This window comes from Aulonocara sp. 'chitande type north' Nkhata Bay, linkage group LG10 (genome assembly GCF_057382095.1).
Source record: "Aulonocara sp. 'chitande type north' Nkhata Bay isolate Kocher_YH1m ecotype deep benthic linkage group LG10, A_spYH_male_GT1.1, whole genome shotgun sequence".
NCBI lineage: Eukaryota > Metazoa > Chordata > Actinopteri > Cichliformes > Cichlidae > Aulonocara > Aulonocara sp. 'chitande type north' Nkhata Bay.
In genome coordinates this window covers 5,656,677-5,678,766 of record NC_141353.1, presented here as the reverse complement: position 1 = coordinate 5,678,766, position 22,090 = coordinate 5,656,677, and the positions used below count along the sequence as shown (strand labels likewise).

At 43.2% G+C, this 22,090-nt stretch overlaps 1 protein-coding gene across 3 annotated transcripts in view; it reads right to left on the bottom strand.

Annotated features, from left to right (window-relative positions):
* Window positions 1-4,410: 4,410 nt before the first annotated feature.
* The window catches only part of LOC147320081 (homeobox protein PKNOX2-like), a 106,708-nt gene continuing 89,028 nt past the window's right edge, over window positions 4,411-22,090 (bottom strand). For all 3 annotated transcript variants that reach the window (XM_086307903.1, XM_086307905.1, XM_086307904.1), the window contains 7 exons: window positions 19,714-19,899; window positions 19,390-19,525; window positions 18,218-18,315; window positions 10,321-10,440; window positions 10,107-10,183; window positions 8,400-8,578; window positions 4,411-6,990 (listed from right to left, as the gene is read on the bottom strand). In XM_086307903.1, the coding sequence (XP_086164029.1) occupies window positions 6,728-6,990; window positions 8,400-8,578; window positions 10,107-10,183; window positions 10,321-10,440; window positions 18,218-18,315; window positions 19,390-19,525; window positions 19,714-19,899 (1,059 nt within the window). In that variant the 3' untranslated portion in view covers window positions 4,411-6,727. The remainder of the gene's footprint in view (window positions 6,991-8,399; window positions 8,579-10,106; window positions 10,184-10,320; window positions 10,441-18,217; window positions 18,316-19,389; window positions 19,526-19,713; window positions 19,900-22,090) is intronic.

Sequence of the window (22,090 nt, the reverse complement as noted above, 5' to 3'; positions counted from 1 at the left end):
TTTTCAGTGTGTTCATGCAGTAATTTTGGTATGCCAGCTACTCGGCAGAAGGTCCACCCTTTCCCTGGCGGGTCGCGGAGTATGGGGGTGCCTACTGGGGTCAGCAGAGGAGCTGGCCCCAGGGAGGGGTCCCTTCTTTCCCTCCCCATCTCCAGCTGCCTCCCTAGGGGGTGTGTCACCAGGGTGCAGAGGAGGCATCCCCCCTTCTGTCCCCTTCTGGCTGCCTCTGCCTCAATTTTATCCCACAACTTAGACATTCACATTACTCACACTCTCATTACACATACATATAGGATCTTGGGGGTGGGCACGATACACGGAATCCAAATTACCATCAGGGTGTACACCTCACCCCTGGCGTCGTTGCCCACCTCTCAATTTTAAATACACGTAGACATTGAGGGCTAGCAGGAGGGGCTATGCGCTTACCTGCTGCTCTCTGGCAGGTAGCTCCATGCCCTCCTGGGTTTTAAATGCACCTTAGAACACACATGCATCAACACTACAATGAGCGGGCGGAGGGAGGTTTGGAGTCTTCACACACCCCCGTTCTCTGCGGCCTGGTGGAGCGGGGGGGCTAGGAGGAGGAGTTGGCCGTCCGACTGGGGTCTGGAGTGTGGGGCCTCCCTGCTGCTGCAGAGTCAGGGCGGTCTGCTTCTCCCCACCGCAGGGAAAAGGGTAACACCACCTGGGTCTGGGTGCAGTTCCCCCCTCCAGGGGCAAGGGTACCTAGACCCGGTTCGTAGAGTACGCTTGGGGAGTGTGATTGTGTGTACAGCGTCTCTTTATGTCTGTCTCCACGTTGGTTGAGTGTGGAGTAAGTGCATATGAGAGCATGAGGGTGGGAATGGATGTTTGTATCTGTGTGTGCCTGTATGTCTGTGTCTATATGTCAGGTTGGGTATCAGACGCCACCTCTCTGGGGACATCTCAGGCCCTCCAAGGTTTGGAGGCCTATCTCCCCCCACCACTTCCCCTGCCGGTGGCGGACTCCCTCAGACATCGGTGCGTTGGTGGTTCTTTGTGTCCGGGGATGGGCGTCCAGGTACACACCGGCTCACTCCTTGGCGGCCGCTTATCGGGGCCTGGAGCCTGGGGCTCGCTCGGGCCACTCCGGAGGTGGGGTGCCCCCGGCCCCTCGGCCTGGGGCTCGGTCACTCAGGCACAGCTGGCTGCTGGCGGAGCTCACGGGCGCGTCACTGCAACCCCCCCTGGCTTCTGCTCCGCGGCTGCTGAGTGAGCCCTCATCTGGGACTCTCCTCAGCTCTTTCTGGGACAGTGGCGCGGCTGCCCCTCTGTTAGTCTTCCTTGGTCTCTTGTGTTCTGGGGGCCTCTGGATGTCTGGAGTTTTGATCTCCTCCATACCTGCTTCATGCCCTGAAGGACGTGGCAGTGGCTCCCCACACCCTCTAGATTGTTAGGGGGTTTCCCATGGCAAATTGGTCCTCGGTGAGGGAGCAGACAAAAAGCAAATCAGAAGACGCCTATGAGTAAAAAGTCTAGGGAACAGTTCATCCTGCCTGAATAGAGTTACTAGGGCTCTGCCCTGGAGCTGGGCCTTGGAAGGGTGCCCAAGGGCGAGTGCCTGGGCCCCTTTAGGCAATGGGGCCCAGGCTGGCGCAAGAAGAAGGAACATGGGCCCACGCTCCTGTAGTCCTGTAGGGGTCGAGTACAGTGTGTGCCAGGCGGCAGCCAAGGGGGAAGACCGTGGCAGGCTGATACTGGCTACTGAGGGTAGCGACTGGGATGTGGAATAATTCTGGGACCAGTCTCCTAGAGACTCCTGCATGTACATTCAGGAATGGTTCCGGTGGCTGTATGTTCTGGATACTCGGTGAAGAAAGGGGCTGAGTTGGATCAGGTGGTGGAGAAGGATGCTGGACAGACCTAGCTCACCTAAATGTATATTGAGGGTGCACTGGGAATGTCTGGTAGAGGCCTTGGTCTGTGAGATCTTCAACTCCCACCTTTAGCAGAGCTAAGACTGCATTTCATGGGAGAATGGGGACATTGAGTATGAATGGACCATTTTTACTCTGAGTCGTGGTCAAAAGCTGGTTGGTACCAACAGGCCAAGCGGAACGTGGCTTGAGCAGTGGCTGAAGCAAAAACTCGGGTGTGGGAGGAGTTTAAAGAGTCTATGGAAAAAGACTGTAGGACTGTGTCGATGAGTTTCTGGCAAACCCTCAGGTGACTCAGGAGGGGAAAGCGGTGTTTTACCTGCACAATGTATGGTACAGGTGGACCGTTGCTTACTTCAACTGAGGATATTGTCAGGCAGTGGAAGGAATACTTTGAAGACCTCGATCCCACTGACACGTCTTCTGTAGGGAAAGCAAAGTCTGGGGACAAAGGGGACAACACATCCATCACCGGCGATGAGGTCACTGAAGAAGTTAAATAACTCTTTGGTGTATGAGGTTTGCCCTGAGTTCCTAAAGGTGCTGGATGCTATAGCCTGTCAAGGTTGACACGCCTCTATAATGTTGCGTCGAGATAAAGGGCGGTATCTTATGGTTGGTGGTTCCCCTCTTCGCGAAGGGGGGCCAGAGGCGTGTGCTTCAACTACAAGAGGATCACACTCCTTAGTCTCCCCGCCCATTATTTGAACCTCAGATACAGGAGGGTAGGTGCAAAACACTGCATCAGCTCTTTACCCTCTTGAGGGTACTTGAGCATGAATGGGAGTTTGCCCAACTAGTCAACATGTGTTTTGTGGACTTCGACCATGTCAGTTGGAGAATTCTGTGAGAGATGCTTCGGGAGTATGGTGGTTGGTACCGACAGGTGTCTGTCAGGGCGGTTGCTCCGAGCCATTGGATCCTTATACAACTGTTGCAAGAGCTTGGTACACATAGGAAGTAATTAGCCACACTTGTTCCCGGTGGGTGTTGGACTCTGCCAGGACTGCCCTTTGTTCATAAAAATTATGAAGAATTGGTGACACAATTTGATGAACTTGGGTGGTCTCAGAATCTCACCTCTACAGAACCACATCATCTGCAAAAAGCACAAATCAGGTGGTGGCCTCCAGCTCACTGGAGTCATTCACAGCCGAGTGTGAAGCGGCAGAAATGAGATGGCACCTCCAAGTCTGAGGCCATGGTCCTCAGTGGGAAAAAGGTGGAGTGCCCACTCCAGGTTAGGGACAAGTTGCTGCCCTAGGAGTTTGTTGGGGTTTGCAAGTGGGGGGAGAGGGGACGGGGAGATTGTTAGATGGATTGGTGCTGTAGCTGCAGTGATGTGGATGCTGGACCTATCCATTATGGTAAAGAGAGGGCTGAAGGTAAAAGTGAAGCTCTTGACTTACCAGTAAATCTATGCCCTGGTCACCTATGGTCACCAGCTTTAGGTAGTGGCAAAAATAACGAGATTGTGGATACAAGAGGTGGAAATGAGCTTTCCCTGAAGGGTGGATGGGGGAGTTCAGCCATCTGGTAGGGGCTATAAGTAGAGCTGCTACTCCTTCCACATTGAAAGGAGCCAGTTAAGGTGGTCTGGCATCTGATATTCCATGCCATGTAAGGGAGGTGGCTAACAAATGCACCATTCTGTAGTCGGTATCTAAGCCATTCTTATTAATGATCTTACTGAAGAGGGAGGCCTATGCAGAACAACAGTGGGGGTAGAGCACTTGAGTTGTAGTTGAGGCTTTCTTGTAGTCAATCTAGGCAGTGCACAGGTTGGTCAGTCTGGTCTTACAGTCTCAACCAACTGCTCACTCTACCAGTTGCTGATGTTTTGCTCCTCTTGCATTTCTGCCAATTCTCTTCTGTGTCCTGTATTAGTATTGACCCATGTGGCAGTTCAACTTAGCCACTATGATGGCTGACAGGAGCTTCCATGTTGTGCTGAGACAGGTCCCTTCTGGGGAACCTTAGGGATCAGGACTTTTGGGCTTTTGGTTAGCAAAGGCCCAACACTTAGCAGCTGGTTCATTTATCCATGGAGAAGGAGAATATGTAATTTACTCATTGGAAGGTTAGCAGTTCAATTCCTAGCTGCTCAAGTCTGTGTGCCAAATATCCTTGGGCAAGATACTAATCCACTACAAGAGAGTAGAAAAGTGCTATATAAGTGCTATATAAGAATCAGTCAATTTACCATTACACCCAGATTGGATGATTGATTTGCATATATGGACTGTTACAGGCTTCCACCACATATACATATAGGCAATACTTCTACTGTAGCTATATCCATCCATTCTATGATAAATTCAAATGAATCTATCTAGATTCTTACATTCACATTTGATTCCACTTGCTCTCAAATTGGTATTTGCACTGTTCAGAAAAGACCTCTGGCTATTGTACTCATCTAATGTGTTGCGCATGAACTCCATGCAGAATAATTATTGAACAAATGCTATAATGTCTGAAGCACTTTTTTATTAGACCACTTGTGTAAATATGGCTGTGTCTTCCCTCCCACATATTTCCTCTCCCATGCATTTTGACCATTGCTCCCTCAAAAAAAAAAAAAAGTCAAGTAGCTAATCATCTCACTACATGTTACCTCTGCTAAGTAGGTCCTATGTGACTGCTATAGTTCACATTTCTCGTGCCATAAAATATGGCTAAAGGTGGAGTAACAAAGGTGAACAATAACAGAGATTTAAGTGATGCAATTAGAGTTTGACCTTCTATGGTGAGGTTGAAAACAATGCAGGAAGGCAATTACATATATAAGCCATGTCAAAAAAAAAAAAAAAAAAAAGCAATACAGTGATTTACTCAAAGAGGCCACAATTCAGGAGATTGTGGGTTTGTTTATGGTAGCTGGCTGAGAAGGTGGGCGAGCATTTGGGTGGGCATTTTCCAGCGAGTTAAATCACAGGCTTGAGATATAACGAGTGGGTGGAAGGCTATACATGATAGGACAGGCAAGTGGGAGAAGTTAACCAATAATTAGAATTTGTAATCTGAAAATTATTGTGAGGATGGTGAAGAAATGTTATACTCTCTTTTGTAAAAATGATTTACAGGTTATTGTATCGAAATATTAATGAATCAAACTGCCTCCCTCTATGAAAAGTCAGAGCCCTGCATGTGTTTGCTCAGCTCAAACAAATGCAGAACTTCCACGAGTCAAAATCAGTACCTTTACATGTTTAATTATTAAAAGTGATCTATTGAAACACAATAGATTATGACAACAACAAAGTTTACAAATGAAACAGAAATATTCCCCTAGTCTGTTGCTTGCTCTGGAAGATTCATTTAAAACTTTTTAAAAAGTTTAAAAAAAAAAGAAGAATAACAGGAAACATACTTCACAATGAACACTCAGAACATTCAATATAACAGTTTTTTTCTTTTTCTAGACATCTTCACATTAGAGATGAGTGATTCCATTTGTTTTAATACAAAACAGGGGGCTGAAATCGATTCACAGCTTCTTTAAAAGCCTTCACATAAAATGGAAAGATAGGTTACTACTGAGTCTCTTCCCTTTTTTATGTTTTTCTCAAAAATGTCTTCCATCAAAAAGAAGTCAGTGTCAGTACATGACATTTTTTTCCAAAGTCACTAGGCATCTCTGCGTGATTTCTCTCAGTGTTGAGTCTGTATGACCAGCACGCTCTTGATCTCTGACAGAACTGATCAAGGTCACAGAAATACGCAAGTAGTTTTCAAAGAGTTGGTGGTTGGAGTTAGGTACATATGTGCATGGCCACCTGCTTTTTCAACACCCTTATCCAGAAAATGTCATGGACAACATGAAGTCTGAAGCTACACACAAAAAATTGAATAAATATGCAAACCCTCAACACCAGAATACAAACATAGGAAAAATCCAATATACATACTATATGTGCAGTCAGTATACACTGGTTTAGTACAGCTGTTTTTGCTCATGGGGAGAGAGAAAATAAACCAAGAGTGTTGTAAAAGTCATGCGGCAGCAGTAAGTCAAGTGTTTTGCTCATGAGGAAGAAACATGTCAGATGAGAGTGCTGTTAAACCTGAGAACCTATGAGTCATTTAAAACGTGTGAATGATGTCCCAGAGTGGAAGCCAGCAGTCACTTCAACAAATATTTGAAATGTATTACACACACATCCTTTCCTTTATTTTGTCTTCTCACTCTTATTTTAGGAAGTGAAATGACACATTAGCTGCAAAGTGAAACTGTGGTCTGTCAATTGAAAATAAAGGGCACTTTCAGATGAAAAAAAAACTGATAAAAACGGCTGCAGCCCTTTTAGTAACTAATTTCAGATGACAAAATATTACATTCAATTAAGTAGTTGCTAAAACATACAGTCAAAATAGATTTTCAGTTCTTTAATCCATGTAATGCTTTTCCTCATTGTTTGTTTCAAAAAAAGAAAAAAGAATCAGTTCCTGTAAAAGCACCAAACATCTTTAAATGCTGCTTTTAAACGTACTCAATTTCAAACCTATTAGTTCCTGTGTCATTCCTCTCCATAAATAACCAGAGCTATAAAAATGTGCTACTCTCCAGAAAGTTCATGAGTTCACTACATAGGAACATACTGTGTTAAAATGCAATAACACAATTCAGCATTAAACTAATATTTTTCCTATAAACATGATGGTCATTGTGTTTGATTAGAGTCTGTGGTAAAGAACTAATACGTGCGTAAATGCTCTCTAGAGTCACTCGGCATTAGAGGCGTACTATTTGAGTTTCAATGAGGCTGTATTAAGTTCACAACTGAGATCAGCGTTCATAAAGTCTGTCAGTTGCCCCTGGCAGACTACTCCAGTTCCTCTCTGTGCTCCATGCTAAGATCTCTCCTTCCCACTCCCTGGCTGGACAGCTGCCTCCCCCTGTCATCTTCCTCCTCTCCATCCTCTTCCTCATCGTCCTCCTCTATGCCTTCCTCCTCCTCTTCCTCCTCCTCTTCATCCTCTTCCTCAGTGCCGTCCATTGAGTCATCGGCTCCGAGCATGGCTTGCTGCATGGCCAGGGTGGCTGAATCTGAGGATAGTGACTGGAGACTGTCCATACTCAGTGGGTCTGAAGCGAGGCCAGAAAGAGGGTAGGGAGAAGAGGGGTTATAATGTGACAGATACATTTAAAAAATAATAATGTAGGCAGAGGAAGATAGACCTTTTTATTTGTCTGTGCATGCTTCAGTATTATTTAGAAATTTCACTTAGCCAATATTCAGAGTGGCTACAGGGCCAGAGACTCAATTTTGGGAGCCACCTGAAAAAAACCATCCCATATGGAAAAGATATATATAAATCTTATAAAGTTTGTATCTGTCTTGTGTGAAACTTGTATGAAAAGCATATAAGAGTGACAACAGATATAAGATCCCTTGAAAAATTATATAAATGAAACTTGTATGTTTTTGATACTTCCTAAAACAATATCTGAAAGTAATGAGAAAGTGGCCACTTTCATGAGTAAATCATATAAGCCTTATATGATTCACTATATGAAGTAGGCCAAATCTTATGCAAGTCTTTTATAAGTTTTTTCTATTGCTTTTCCATATGGGATCCTACACACCAGTTTGATCAATTTTACCTTGCAAAACGTTACGTAGACTTTGTCTGCCACTGAAATAAATTCTTACCCTGCCTTTTATCTATATTTGCACTCCAGTAGGGAAGCTTTCTTTTACTTGTCTATACTCGTACCAGCTGCAGTACTGTGACAGGAGATAACAAATTGCATAAGTAACTGAGGTCTACAGCCTACCGTGTAGCAGTAAAAGAAAACTATTCCCAAGAGACTTGTTTGTACACATGAGTGCAGGCTGAGCTATTGATTGATTTAGGACACATTTTTAAAGAAACTGATAGTCTAAAAAAAATTAAACAAAAGAGTGGTAATAGTGCCATCTAGTGGTTTGGATTCAAGCAGACACGCTTTTAGTTTGTTTATTTTTTTGTACAATGTGTACAATTTTACCGTTTATCAATATTCCCTCCAAATTCAAGTACATATCATAGCTATAGTGATCACTGTAGGACAAACACATCATAGTCAAGCAAGCAAAATCACAGACATTAAATTTAGACTGTATCCCATAACAGCCACAGTTGACGGCTGCTGTGTTTCTGCTGTTTGTTTTTACTGTTTCTACTACTATAATTGATTGTGTATAAAAATATTTTTCCAAACACTATATTTCAACTATATTTTAAGAGATGACATGTAAAAATTTAAATGTTCATGTATAGCTAGAAAGAGCTATTTGTGATCTTTAAATTACAAGTAAGCATCTATGGCTGGTAAATGGTAAATAGTTCTTATATGGCACTTTTCTACTCTCTTGGAGCACTCAAAGTGCTTTACAAAACAAAAATCAAGAAGACATTAAAGAAAAATTAAAAAGTAAAGGATTATTTAATGCCCAAAGAAAGCTGTTTGCTTTGCTTTGCTTTTCTTGGAAAATGTAACTGTTGGCATACTGTCTGAGTTGCTTCCTGTCTGAGATCTGTGCGTCTGCAATACACCAGCCACAATAGAGTCGGGCCAAAAGCGCTGTGTTGGACGATGCTGGGACTTCATCTTCTTCGCTTTAGGAGCTGGGTCAGGATTACTGGCATCTAACATAGGCTGAAGGATACGTCGACGAGCATTGATGAACCTGTGAAAATACCAAAGAAGTCATATTAGGAAAAGTAACACCTATGAATCCAACTTAATTACTCTGCATGTCTTTCACATATCTAATTAGTTCTACTAAACAGTACCGAGATTTAAGGAAGACATAAAATGAAAAACAAGTACACACAAAACTTTGAATATGACCATCAACACTTCAAAATGTTATCATTTGATTAAACCATACCCTAATGAAAAATTTTAATGCACTTTTATATCAAATTGTCTTTATTTATTTTTTTCTCTCTTTCTCTCTCTCTCTCTAAGGATAGACTGAAAGTCAGGACCCTCCACAGTACCATGGGAAGATAGAAGTGGCTGACACTGTGAAATTCTACTTGTGGAGAAAGCTGGACTGAAAGATAGCACTAATCATGGCAGCACAGGAACAAGCTCTAAGCACAAGATCCATAGAGGCTGGGGTCTATCACAGCAGAAAAGACCCCAGGTGGAGGTGTAAAGATGCTCCTGAGACAATTCTGGACATAACAGCAGGGTGTAAGATACTACTAGGTAGAGTATACATGAAATGCCATAACTAAGTGGCTGGCATTGTATAGTTGTACATTTGTGCTGAGTATGGTCTCCTCTATATCTCAGAAGGTTGAGCAAAGATCCTGTGGGATTTCCAGATACAGACACACTGGTAATGACAGCTGTAGTGATAGATATAGCGATGCCAAGTGGTAGCAGTATCAGGAAAAAGGAACACAAGAAACAAGAAGAGAGAGAGGGAGAGAGGGAGAGGTTGTTCCACATGTACTTGGTGTATACAACCAGGAGATGGTGCCACTGTATCAATGATGTACTCGGATATGCCAGCATAGTCAAGTTCAATTTAAAGCTTAACATTCATGCTCTGTAGAAGAAGGGCCAAAGTTTGTTCGATCTGATGTGCAGGCTGAGGTCTTTTAGTGTATGTAGGACCTTTTATGACACAGTGATTGCTACTCCAAGCTTTTATATGGTTGTCTGCTGGGGAGAAACAGTACATGGATTAAAACGCTGATGAAGAGAGCCAGTGCGCTAGACTCCACAGAGGAAGTGGGTGAGAGGAGGATGTTAGTCAAACTGATGTCTATTATGGACAACACTTCTAAAAGACTGTGGGGACCCTGAACAGGTCCCTCAGCAGTAGGACAGATCACTGTCACAGGTCCTTCATCCTGACAGCAGTCAGACTATATAATACCCACACAGGATAAATACTGTTTAAAAAATGCATATGTATACATTATCACTTCCACTGCATTTTAGCTATTTATATAAATGTGTGCATATAATAGCATTTTGGCTTTTTTGTACACTATTTTTCATTTATTTCAATTAATAATTTTCTAAAATATCTCTAAAATATCTTCACAAAACGAATTTCCCTTGCGTCGGATTAATAAAGCGTATATGTCTATGTCTAAAGAAAACTTTGTCTTACTTTTTTAAATAAAAATATGAAGCCGTGTTTTACTTTTACACATGCAACATGAGGCCTTTTTGGGATTACAAAATCTTACCAGTTGTTTACTTGCAAGAGAGTCAGACTTGTTTGTGCTGCAATCTGTCTTTTCTCATCTTCTGTTGGATATGGGTGCTGCAAGAAGTAGGAAACGACATTTCAGTTTTCAAGCAGTTTCCAGCTGTTAAAATGGAATGTGCCGCACCATAATTATGTTAAACACTGAAAAGTCTTGCCCTCAAACACAGTGTAAATGTCTGCCTGCGTCTCACCATGAGATGCTGGAAGAGCCAGGAGCGCATGATGTTGGTGGCGTGTTTGGGCAGGACTCCCCTCTTATTCTTAGACTTCTTGTCTTCACTGTCCAAAAAGGAGGACAGGTCCACATTTACCTTTATTCACAGACAACAGAAAGGAAAGAAAGAGGAAGAAAAGAAAAAAGGGAAAAGACCATAGGGCTTAGTTATTGTTGCCACGGAAACAAACTCAGACTACCAATTACCTTTTTTTTTTCCTATGGCAAGGGCAGAAACACCTCCTCAAGTGTCACCATGGTAACTGAATTTGAGTAATGATACTTAAAATATAAAGAAGCAGTACCCGTGACTAGTCTGTTATATGTGTGGTGCTTGGACTTTGAGTTTGAGTGACGCTGATGCAGAGTGGGCCTGTGTTTGCTTGGATTTTCATTGGTGTTGACCTGTAGTACACCAGCCTTTGTGTTCAGTGAGAAATCATTATTCAGATGTTACTGTTTGGAGTGTGAGTGCTGAAGGACGAGATGCTCTCAGACTATTGACAGTCTTTGACAGCCTGCATATGGATGTGTGTGAGTATGTGAGTTCATGTCTGGCTGAGACAACTAACTGCAAATATTTTTAACTGTTGTAAGAACATTTAGGTTTGCTATTTGGCGAAGAAATCATTTTTATCACAGTCATGCTTAAGATAAAGTTTGCACATGGCTTATTAGATAGTAAAGGGAAAACATCTAGTGATATTCTTCATTATTATGTTCTAATTAATGATAAATAATTCACTATTTCTAATTAAAGCATGACTTATATTGTTTTGTATTTTTTCTTTTTTTTTCCCCCGTGGTAATTTGGGCTTTTTAATAATTTCTTTGAACTGTTTTATTTATTTTTATTTTATTATTTTTTAGGATGATTGCACAGCATATAAAAAACAAGTATTCAATATTTAGTCTCAAACATTTACATACATTCACTTAAATCTTAAAAAGTGGTGCTCAGGGTTCCATCCATCTTCATCCGCTTTATCCGGGGCCGGGTCGCGGGGGCAGCAGCCTAAGCAGAGAAGCCCAGACCTCCCTCTCCCCAGCCACCTCCTCCAGCTTATCGGGGGGAACACCAAGGCGTTCCCAGGCCAGCCGAGAGATATAATCTCTCCAGCGTGTCCTGGGTCTGCCCCGGGGGCCTCCTCTCGGTGGCACATGCCCGGAACACCAACCCCAGGAGGCGCCCAGGAGGCATCCTTGTCAGATGCCCGAACCACCTCAGCTGGCTCCTTTCAATGTGGAGGAGCAGCGGCTCTACTCTGAGCCCCTCCCGGATGGCTGAACTTCTCACCCCATCTCTAAGGGAGAGGCCAGCCACCCTTCGGAGGAAGCTCATTTCCGCCGCTTGTATCCGCGATCTCGTTTTTTCGGTCACTACCCACAGCTCGTGGCCATAGGTGAGGGTAGGGACGTAGATCGACCGGTAAATTGAGAGCTTCACTTTTACACTCAGCTCCCTCTTCACCACGACGGACCGGTGCAGCGTCCGCATCACTGCAGCCGCCGCACCAATCCGTCTGTCGATCTCCGGCTCCCTTCTCCCATCACTCGCGAAAAAGACCCCGAGATACTTGAACTCCTCCACTTGGGGCAGGAACTCATCCCCGACCCGGAGTTGGCACTCCACCCTTTTCCGGCTGAGAACCATGTGTTATGAGTGGCTGTGTGCAGACAGGAATAGGACCCAAGGTGCAGACTCCGGAGCCAGATGTGAACTCAAAACAGCTTTAATGTTAAACTCAAATATAACATAACTGGGGGAAAAAATCAAAATAAACTTACATCGGAAAACTGACAGAACACACAGCTAGGTAAGCGGTAGATTGCGACACAGACACAGAGAAACACAGGGCTTAAATACACAGAGGGAGCAATCAGGGAATGGGTAACAGGAGGGAAACACAGCTGGGGCAAATCAGGCCTAACGAGACAAGGGGAAGCGAAACCAGATACATTAACCTCAGACAAGGACCTTCAAAATAAAACAGTAAACCTGACACAGACTGAACTAAAGACACAGACTCGCACGCACTGCAACAGAGGGAACAGAGACTGACTGGAAACGGGGATATAGCAACTAAGGATACACAGAGACGCGAACTAGACAAGGGGATACAGCTGACAGGGGAGACAGAGCAACTAGAGAAGACAGAGACATAAACCATAAGACAGAACTCAAAGAAACCAAAGACTAGAAATTATAAATAATATAATAAACTCAACAACCCTGGGTCAACGACCCAGGCATCCTAACAACTTGGCCTCAGATTTGGAGGTGCTGATCCTCGTTCCCGCTGCTTCACACTCGGCTGCGAACCGTTCCTGTGTGAGCTGGAGGCCTTCACCCGACGAAGCCAACAGAACCACATCATCCGCGAAAAGCAGAGATGAGATTCTGAGGCCACCAAAGTGAAAGCCCTCCACCCCTTGGCTGCGCCTAGAAATCCTGTCCATAAAAATTATGAACAGAATCGGTGACAAAGGGCAGCCCTGGCGGAGCCCATCACCCACCGGGAACAAGTCCGACTTATTGCCGCCAATGCGAACCAAGCTCTTGCAACGGTTGTATAGGGATCAAATGGCCCGTAACAATGGGCCAGACACCCCATACTCCCGCAGCACCTCCCACAGGACACCCCGAGGGACACGGTCGAATGCCTTCTCCAAGTCCACAAAACACACTGGTTGGGCAAACTCCCATGCACCCTCAAGTATCCTTGAGAGGATAAAGAGCTGGTCCAGTGTTCCGCGACCAGGACGAAAACCGCATTGTTCCTCCTGTATCCAAGGTTCGACTAGCGGACGAACTCTCCTTTCCAGTACCACAGGCTAACCAAGCCCGATAGGACTCCCTCTTCAGCCTGGTGGCTCCCCTCACCTCTGGTGTCCACCATTTCGTTTGGGGATTACCACCACGCCAACCACCTTGCAACCACAGCTCAATGCAGTAGCTTCGGCAATGGGGACTCAATGTCCCCAGCTCTGCCGGAGGTGTGTGTTGAAGATCTCGCGGACTGCAGCCTCTGCTAGACGTTCCCAGCACACCCTCACTACGGGTTTAGGTGCACCAGGTCTGTCCACCGTCCTCCCGCACCACCTGATCCAACTCACCACCAGGTGGTGATCAGTTGACAGCTCAGCCCCTCTCTTTACCCAAGTGTCCAGAACATATGGTCGCCGGTCTGGTGATACGATTACAAAATCGATCATCGACCTGCGGTCTAGAGCGTCCTGGTGCCACGTGCACTTATGGACACTCTTATGTTCGAACAAGGTGTTCGTTATGGCCAAACTGTGAGAAGCACAGAAGTCCAATAACAAAACACCACTCGGGTTCAGATCAGGGAGGCCGTTCCTCCCAATCACGCCCCTCCAGGTCTCGCTGTCATTACCTACGTGAGCATTGAAGTCTCCCAGTAGGACAACAGAGTCTCCAGGTGGAGCGCCTTCCAGCACCCCACCCAGGGACTCTAAGAAGGCTGGGTACTCCGAACTGCCACTCGGCGCATAAGCGCAGATGACAGTCAGGACCTGTTCCCCGACCCTAAGGCGCAGGGAACAAACCCTCTCATCCACCGGGAAAAACCCCAACGTACCGGCAGCAAGCCGAGGGGATATTAGAATACCCACCCCAGCCCACCGCCTCTCACCGGGGGCAACTCCAGACTGAGACAGAGTCCAGCCCCTATCCAGGAGACTGGTTCCAGAGCCCAAGCCATGCGTTGAGGTGAGCCCGACTATATCTAGCCGGTACCTCTCAACATCACACACTAACTCAGGCTCCTTCCCCACCAGAGAGGTGACATTCCATGTCCCAACTGCCAGTCTTGGCAGCCGGGTATCAGTCTGCCAGGGTTTCCGCTCCTGGCCGCCGCCCGGCACACAATGCACCTGACCCCTAAGGCGCCTCCTGTGGGTGGTGGGCCTGCGGGAGGATGGGCCCATATCCCCTTTTCGGGCTGTGCCCAGCCGGGCCCCATGGACTAAGGCCCAGCCACCAGACGCTCGCCCTCGGGCACCCTCCCCGGGCCTGGCTCCAGGGCGGGGCCCCGGTAACCCTATCCCGGGCAGGGTAAACTGTTCCCTCGATGTTTTCTCCATAAGGGTCTTCTGAATCGCTCTTTGTCTGGTCCCTCACCCAGGACCAATTTGCCATGGGAGACCCTACCAGGGGGCAAAAGCCCCCAGACAACATAGCCCCTGAGATCCCCGGGACACACAAACCCCTCCACCACGATAAGGTAGCGATTCATGAAGAGGAGCTCAGGGTTCTACAGTCTATTTTAACTTAACAAGGCCAAGGTCATTTGGGGGGATTTATTTGACAGCAATAAATAAAGAATTGTAGATTTACACAAGTTGGAAGGCCTCCTGGAGTCATTAAGTTATTAATACAAATTATTTAGATCTATCAAATGAGAGAAAATTGGCTAGGATGTTCAGAAATAACACAAAACCCATTAATGCCATGAACTGAAAGCATCCCCAGAGCAAAAATAATTGATCATTGCTCTGGAGCTATTTTGCTGCTAGTGCTACATTGCACAGTGCTACATTGCACAGTGCTACATTGAATAATGAAGTTCTAGGACTACCTCCAAATTCTAAACTTCACCCCAAATGAACAGTTGGATGGTTGAAACTTGGGCACAGTTGGCCTTTCTAATAGAACAATAATCCTAAAGATCAAAACTGGTTTTGAAATACATGCAGTAGCTAACATTAAACTTCTGGAATGGCTTACCCCAAACCCTGACCTAACCCTATTCAAATCTTGTGGACTGTGCCTAAAAGCTCAGTCAGTGCCAAGAAATCAACCAACCATTTTCCTAGTATCATTCATTCCTACTATTTGGAGCCGTTTCAGTCCCCAAGACAGAGTATATTTTGTATACAAATGGGACATTGCTTGTTTTTTTCTATTAATAAATCTAACACCCCCATGGGTTAAATCCTCCTGACTAGGTCCTCTCATTGGTCCTCTAGTTTCATGTAAGTTGTATATTTTGTTGGAGGGAAATCATTATGCCCCACTATTATTAGGTTCCACGCAGAATAGTGTGGAAAGAATCCACAGACACGGAGATGCTGACCCTCACCCACCTACAACCCACATAATGCCCATAAATAGACATTCACACAGATCCCCCCTCATTCTCCAAACACAAAACAAGACTCATTACAGTTGCAGCTGTGTGTCACGTGGCTCCTTCTGTCCTGGGAGTGTGTGTGTTCCAGGAGAAAGCGAGGTTAAATTAATTGGCAGCACCGAGCCTCAGAGTGTGATTACTCGGGGCTTGTCGGCAAAGTGGCGAAGGGGCTGTGTTCAATTCCCAGCACGCATGTAGAACTCAGCACCAGCTGGGTCACTGTTACTGTCACAGAATTACATGAAACTGAGCCGCTCTTCAAACCAACACAGAACACTGTTAAATTTCTCTGCCCCATTTCTTTTCTTTTCCCCCCATTCAGAAAAGGCAAGTGTACAGCCTGTTGATTGGCTCTGCTTGGAGCCTTGGTTCCAGCATGGAGCCGTTCTTTGTCATAAATTTGTTTGAAATCTCCACAACAACAGAGTGGGCGGAGATTGTTAAAGTAAACCTTAAATTCCAAACACAATGAATTTGTAATAATTAAACTGCTGTTCATACAGATCGATATATAGCCTCTTACACCCACAACTCTATTTTCTGTAATAGAGTTATGCTATGAAATCACAATCAAGGTTAGATTACCGCTAATGCCAGACACACAATTTATTAAGAAACCACATTTTTTTATTCATGTTTTTATGTTCATCCAACTTTCATCCAATATATTTTGTCTGTTCTTCAGCTGTTGGTGTCTTAAGTCTTTGTTGTGACTGTATCTTGTACATAGACATAGGAAGGGTTCAAGTACCTGATACTCTATGCTTTAGAGGAGCCTTTGTACTCCTTCCCAAACAGAGATGAGGCGCTACACAACAAAAGAAAAGTCATAAAGGTTTGAAAAGGTGATAGTCCTCTCCTACCTAAACCACTCAAAAATTAGTCCCTGGGTATCACTCCTACAGTAAAATTATGATGATAAAGTATTTTTGCCTATATAATGACTACTTTAAAAGTCTTAGAGAAAGACAAAATGTTATACAGTATGAGTAATTTGCCAGCTTGTAGGAAGGCTGATACTGAAGGCTACTAAAGAACCTAATACTGAATGTCCTAGTCTTTTATATACGTCATAGTCAGTGGCTTTAGTAGTAGTAGTAATACTGTCATACTGTCTGCTTTGTTTATGACTACTTTGGTTAATTTCTTGTGCCTCTCTGTATTTTTTCTTGTATATTATGTGCTTCCGTGTCTATTTTTGTAGTTGTCATTATGTTCTGTCTTATTTTGATACTTTTCTTGAAACCATTTTGTTATTTTGCCTTCAGGCCTTGCCTGTTTTCTCTCTTTAAGTGTTCTCTAATTGTTGCCCTGAATTTAAGAACAGTAATATATTACTGTTAGGATACTCCTTTCTCAGAATGATTTGTTGATTCAAATGCTACGGTGAGGGTACTGACAGAGACTAAAAAGAGAAATCATTGTTAACTTGTTAAAGCAAATATCTAGTCAGCCATACACTCAGTGGCAGCAACTCAGTGCATTTAGGCATTTGCATTTGGGTATGGTTGTGGAACTTGTACAATTGTTTCACACTTGAACAATTTCTCAAGGTGTTCCAACTTGTAGAAATCTGCAATTATCACATTACTGATTCAATGTGAGGTAGATAATAAGTGTTTTGTGACTTGTAGACTAAACTGACTTCCAAGGTGCACACAGAAGAGTTGAAAGAGGCTAAAGCTCTGGCAAATTTTAAAACAATTTAAAAAATCATCAGGGTAAAAAACAACTTTTTAAATAATACATTTTAAATAAGGCTAAAAAATAAGATATCCCTAACACAAACATAAGGGAACCTATAATATACATTTGCACGAGTCCTTCTTGTCTAAAATACTTCATCTATTAATTACAAGGCGTTTTGTCCTAAACATACAGTTTGGCTAACTAATTTGACACATTGTCCGTATTATTCTTATGTTATTTACTGTGCATAACAGCAAGCTTCAATGTTAATATTCCATATGATATTCATCACTATTACTGTGTGGATCATCTGTTCACTTTTTGGCATTCACTTGTGAGTCAACAGACCCTTCCTTTGAAGGTTCTGTTGCCTTCAGAGTAATGATTTTCTAAAATAAGTATCCTCATATTTACAACAAACCAACAGTCACAGAGCAGGCATACAGCAAATGTCCCAGCTATTCTAAACAATTTCAGAAGCTTTTTGACAATCTAAATTGAACTAAAATACTAAAACCAGAAATCTGCCCCTGTGCAATAAAAAAAAATTCAGTCATTCATATGAGTTTCTAAATCTTTTGGCGATAAAACATTTGTGATCCTAATATTTCCTGTTCATAAAAATTCTGAAATATTTTACTTCTGTTCTGTTCACATCTCAAATGTCCTGTACTTTTTGTTTTTAACAAAAGGTTTTCGAACAATGAAAAATGAATGACTAAATGAATTAGTCTTTTGTATGAGATCCGAGATTTATTTCTTGTATCTACCTAAATCACATCATCCACAAATTTGTCTTTAACTGATATTCATCTGCAGTGGCATGGTATCACAAAGGCTCCCCAAACATCAGGGGAATAAACAATTTCTATTTTGTTTAGCAGCAGGAGGCTATGTTCAGACAGACAATGAAAAGACCCACTGGGGAGGTCTGAGAGATGTAAAGAACAAATTGAGACCATAGGTGGTGAGGGCACAAGGAGGAGTGACAACGTTGGCCAGAAAGCATTGTGGTTCAGACAGCTTTACCTGTGAGTTCTGGATCTGAATGGTTCCCGGAGGCAGCGCCTGAGTTAACACTTGCCCTTGCGATGTCACCATGGCAACTGGCTGGTACAGGGTCCCACCTGAGGGGATAATTTGCTGCCATGAGTATCAAGTGTCTTCAGCAGCTACTAGAAGCCAGATTCTACACTAGCACCAGAGCTTATTAACTGCTTGTCAGCCTTGCAATCAAACACACAGCAAACAAGAGACTAAATGATAAATTCAAAGTGCATTACTGCCCTTTAACCCAGAAAAAAAACACAGAGAACAAGGAGAAGGAGGAGTGTGTTTTTGCTGCTGGCTTAATTAGCCTTGATCAAGACACTCTTATCACAGTCTGTTTGAGCTCTTCAGTATGTCGTGATCAAAGGGAGAGACATTGATTTATTTTGGGTTAAAAGGATTTTCCAGAGGGCAGGATTAACATTTCACTGTACAGGCTTGACATTACAAGAACCTGCCAGCCAAGCTCTCTGTGATGGATACTTATCATGACCCTCTGATACCAGCTATACAAAACACAGCCACAAACATGTAGCTAATGATATGTGTATATAATAGCAATGGAATAGTAAACATGCGTGTATACTGATTGATCAAAAGCATGCTAATGACTATTTTTATTTGTCATTATGCTCAACAAACAATTGAGTTTTATACTAATAATATGAAAATGCTTTATAATGATAACCCCAAAATGACGCAAAGAAAAAAGATCAAAGTCAAACTGATAAACACAATGCAAATAATAAGAAAAGTATTCATTTGAATATGATAGTTATTAAAAGTCAGGAAATGGTGCTTTGGATAGCTGGTGTCAAATATTTCCTCTGATCAGAACGAGAGAGAAAATGTGGAGTACTATTTGAAAGTGTTGAGAGTGATTGGGCTAAGGCTCAGGTAAGTGTGCAGAAAACAACAGAACCACCTATGCGATTTTATTTATTTATCATTAGCTGTATGTCACTGACTGTCCCAAAATCTATGGAGACCCTATTTAGAGGTGGTAGTTTACTGAATAAGTTACACTGAGTTTTACATTTTTGTAGCACCTCTTCTTCACACATTGGGTCATAGAGCCATATGGAAAAAAAAGGTCGATAGTGTCAGGCCAAATTTTGTTTTATAGTGCTCATGTGAATTGACACGCTTACCCGAGACCACTTGAGAGTTGATGGTGGTCATGGCGACATTCCCCTGTTGCAGCCCTCCAGCAGGCACCACAATCCCTGAAGGGTTAACAGAGCTGGAGACAGAGGTCATGGATGGAGAGGAGGTCTGAATTAGTTCCTGGGGGATAACAGAGGGAGACACTGGTGAGCAACTCTAAGGGGGGGAAAGCTATTGCTTGTGTGTGATAACCAACAGCAAAATTTACCTGCTGATGAATGGCGTATCAAGGGAAACACTACATTACTGCATTATTACGCTAGGTACCATTAAGGAACTCTAAGCTCCACGGTGGGTCCATCACTGACCTGCTGCATGCTGAGACTGGTGTGTGACGGAGAATAGGGCCCTCCGAGGTCATTACGGAGGAGGTTATCGCTGTGCATCTTGGTCTTGAGACAAGTGATGTAACGGTTGCAGAAGTCCTTACAAAGCTCATTGACCTTCTCTAGTTCGAGTAGGTGGATTCGCAACACCTGAATGGCCTTTACCATCTGAGAGCAGCAAAGACAAAATATGAAACAGATCACATTCACCTTCTAAAACACTGATGACTTTTAGCGAACACCTTACCTTTAAAACACCAGGTTAACAACCATGAACAGAAGAATACGTTTGACGTTGGTCTCATGGATATTGCTGTCATTTGGTTTTATTGCAATTTATGTTACAAAGATCTGTAACGTCTAATGTCAAAATCAAAAATCATTGGTAATGGTATTTACAGATGCAGACTGCTGACTGACCTGCATCACTGATCCGTATATATATTAATACATTTTGGAATAAATGCAAATCTTCTGGTTTCTTGTTGTAATTATTTAACTTCTGGTACCCATCCGTAATGCTGGGTAATGTCTTTAAAACAGAGTCCAGGTAACAGATTAAAAAATCCTTAATACGGAAGACCCACGGGGGCCTGAGTGACTCAATAAACATTTGGGAAGTGCATCACATTCAGTAAAACAAACTAAAAAAAACATCCGGAGCCTTTCCACTCAATGTCTGTGGACTACAAATGTTTTTACATTAAGCATCATCATCATCACAGTAGTGTGTGAGTGAAGTGTATGTGTTAAGGCTGTCAAGGTTTAGTTCTATTTAGATTAGTTAACAAGCTGCCATGTTCTTCATGCTCTTCTAATTTTACCAAGACATGCACCAGTATCAAAGTGCATACTGCACTCTGGCTGTAAGATTAAGTTTTTCTTGGTCTGCAACTTTGCAGTACATTCCTATACAGGGTTCTAGTGGCTGTGCTTTTAAGATTACATATCCTGGCTAAGTCATTCACCAGTGTCTTGGCAGTTGTTTTGGGGTCTTTATACACATCTCACTATTTGTCTTTTCAGACTCTTTAAATTATTTCACTTGCTAACTCTGTCATGTTTGGTCTGTAATTTCTTGATGACACATCTCACTCCAATCCTTGGCACTTGGAAATGCTGTGATAACTTTGTATATCCATTTCTTCCTTTGTGAGCAACTATTTTCTCAACTGTGAACTCATTTTGTTTGTTTTTTGTTTTCCTTGTCAGGTGACAGCTCAAACCCTTGCTGAAGTTTTTTTTCTGTGTATGATTTGGAAGATAACCCTCGGGTTTCACTTGATTTTACAGCATTACAAATTTAAAGCGCATGACTGCAGCGCAGTGCACGGTGGTTGGTGCTTAGTTTTTCAGGGTACTCATAATATCGACCCAGCTAAATTTTTGTTTTTAAATAGTTATATTAATTTATGCAAGTAGAAATACTGTATGCTTTGTGAAGAAAATAATTATATTTAGAAGTTCTATAAGAAGTATAAGACTTTGAAAGCCATTTACACAGTTTTCAATAGACCAGTGTCTAATATTTAACAACTCCAATTCGTTGCAGTTGTGTTGCTAAGGAACAGCCTATTAAAGGATAAACTGCTGACAGCTACTGAGAAGAAATGAGAAACATGATTTTTGTTTTGCGTTGTTTTTCTACTAAGTTATGATCTGTCATTGAGTGAAATTTGGTTTGTTGGTTTGGCTGAAGTGACAACAGGAATCACTGACAATATATATATATCATCAGCTGCCTGGCTTTTCTTCACTCTGTGTGATACAAGATGGCACACCTTCAAAGTTGCCATCCAAGGTCAACAGAATGGTCAGAAAAGCACTTGGCCAAGGAGGAGATAAATCAGCTAATTAAACTGCACTTGCTTAATCAAGGGACCAGTAACTCTTGTCCTCATCGCAGCCAGTCAGGCCCAGCGTAGCATTACTGCCCTATGGAAGAGTTAGTGTCCTCTGGCAGAGACGCCTATTCCCATTACCTCATAAAACACACAGATGCAGGGTTAATTGACTGTTCAGCACTTGTCAGCCTGCAAGTACTGTAATGAGAAGAGTGCACTTTTTTCCTAATTCCTTGTCTGTGTCTTTGTGTCTGTCTGGCTTCAACTCCTCCCCCCCTTTTGTCATAGAAGATTATCAGCTTCCTCCTTCTCGTAATTTATAATTATTTCTAACTGTTGTGCACAGAGAAGATGGGAAAATTACTTTAAAAAGGACTGAATACTTGGGAATAGCAAAAATGGGATTCAATGCAGACACAGAGCCACATCTGTTAAGATTTATGTTACAAAAAAGAGGTTCAGGAACAGAAAAGTTGGCCGCCAGTAGGAAGACAGGCAGTAATTGCTTGAAAATA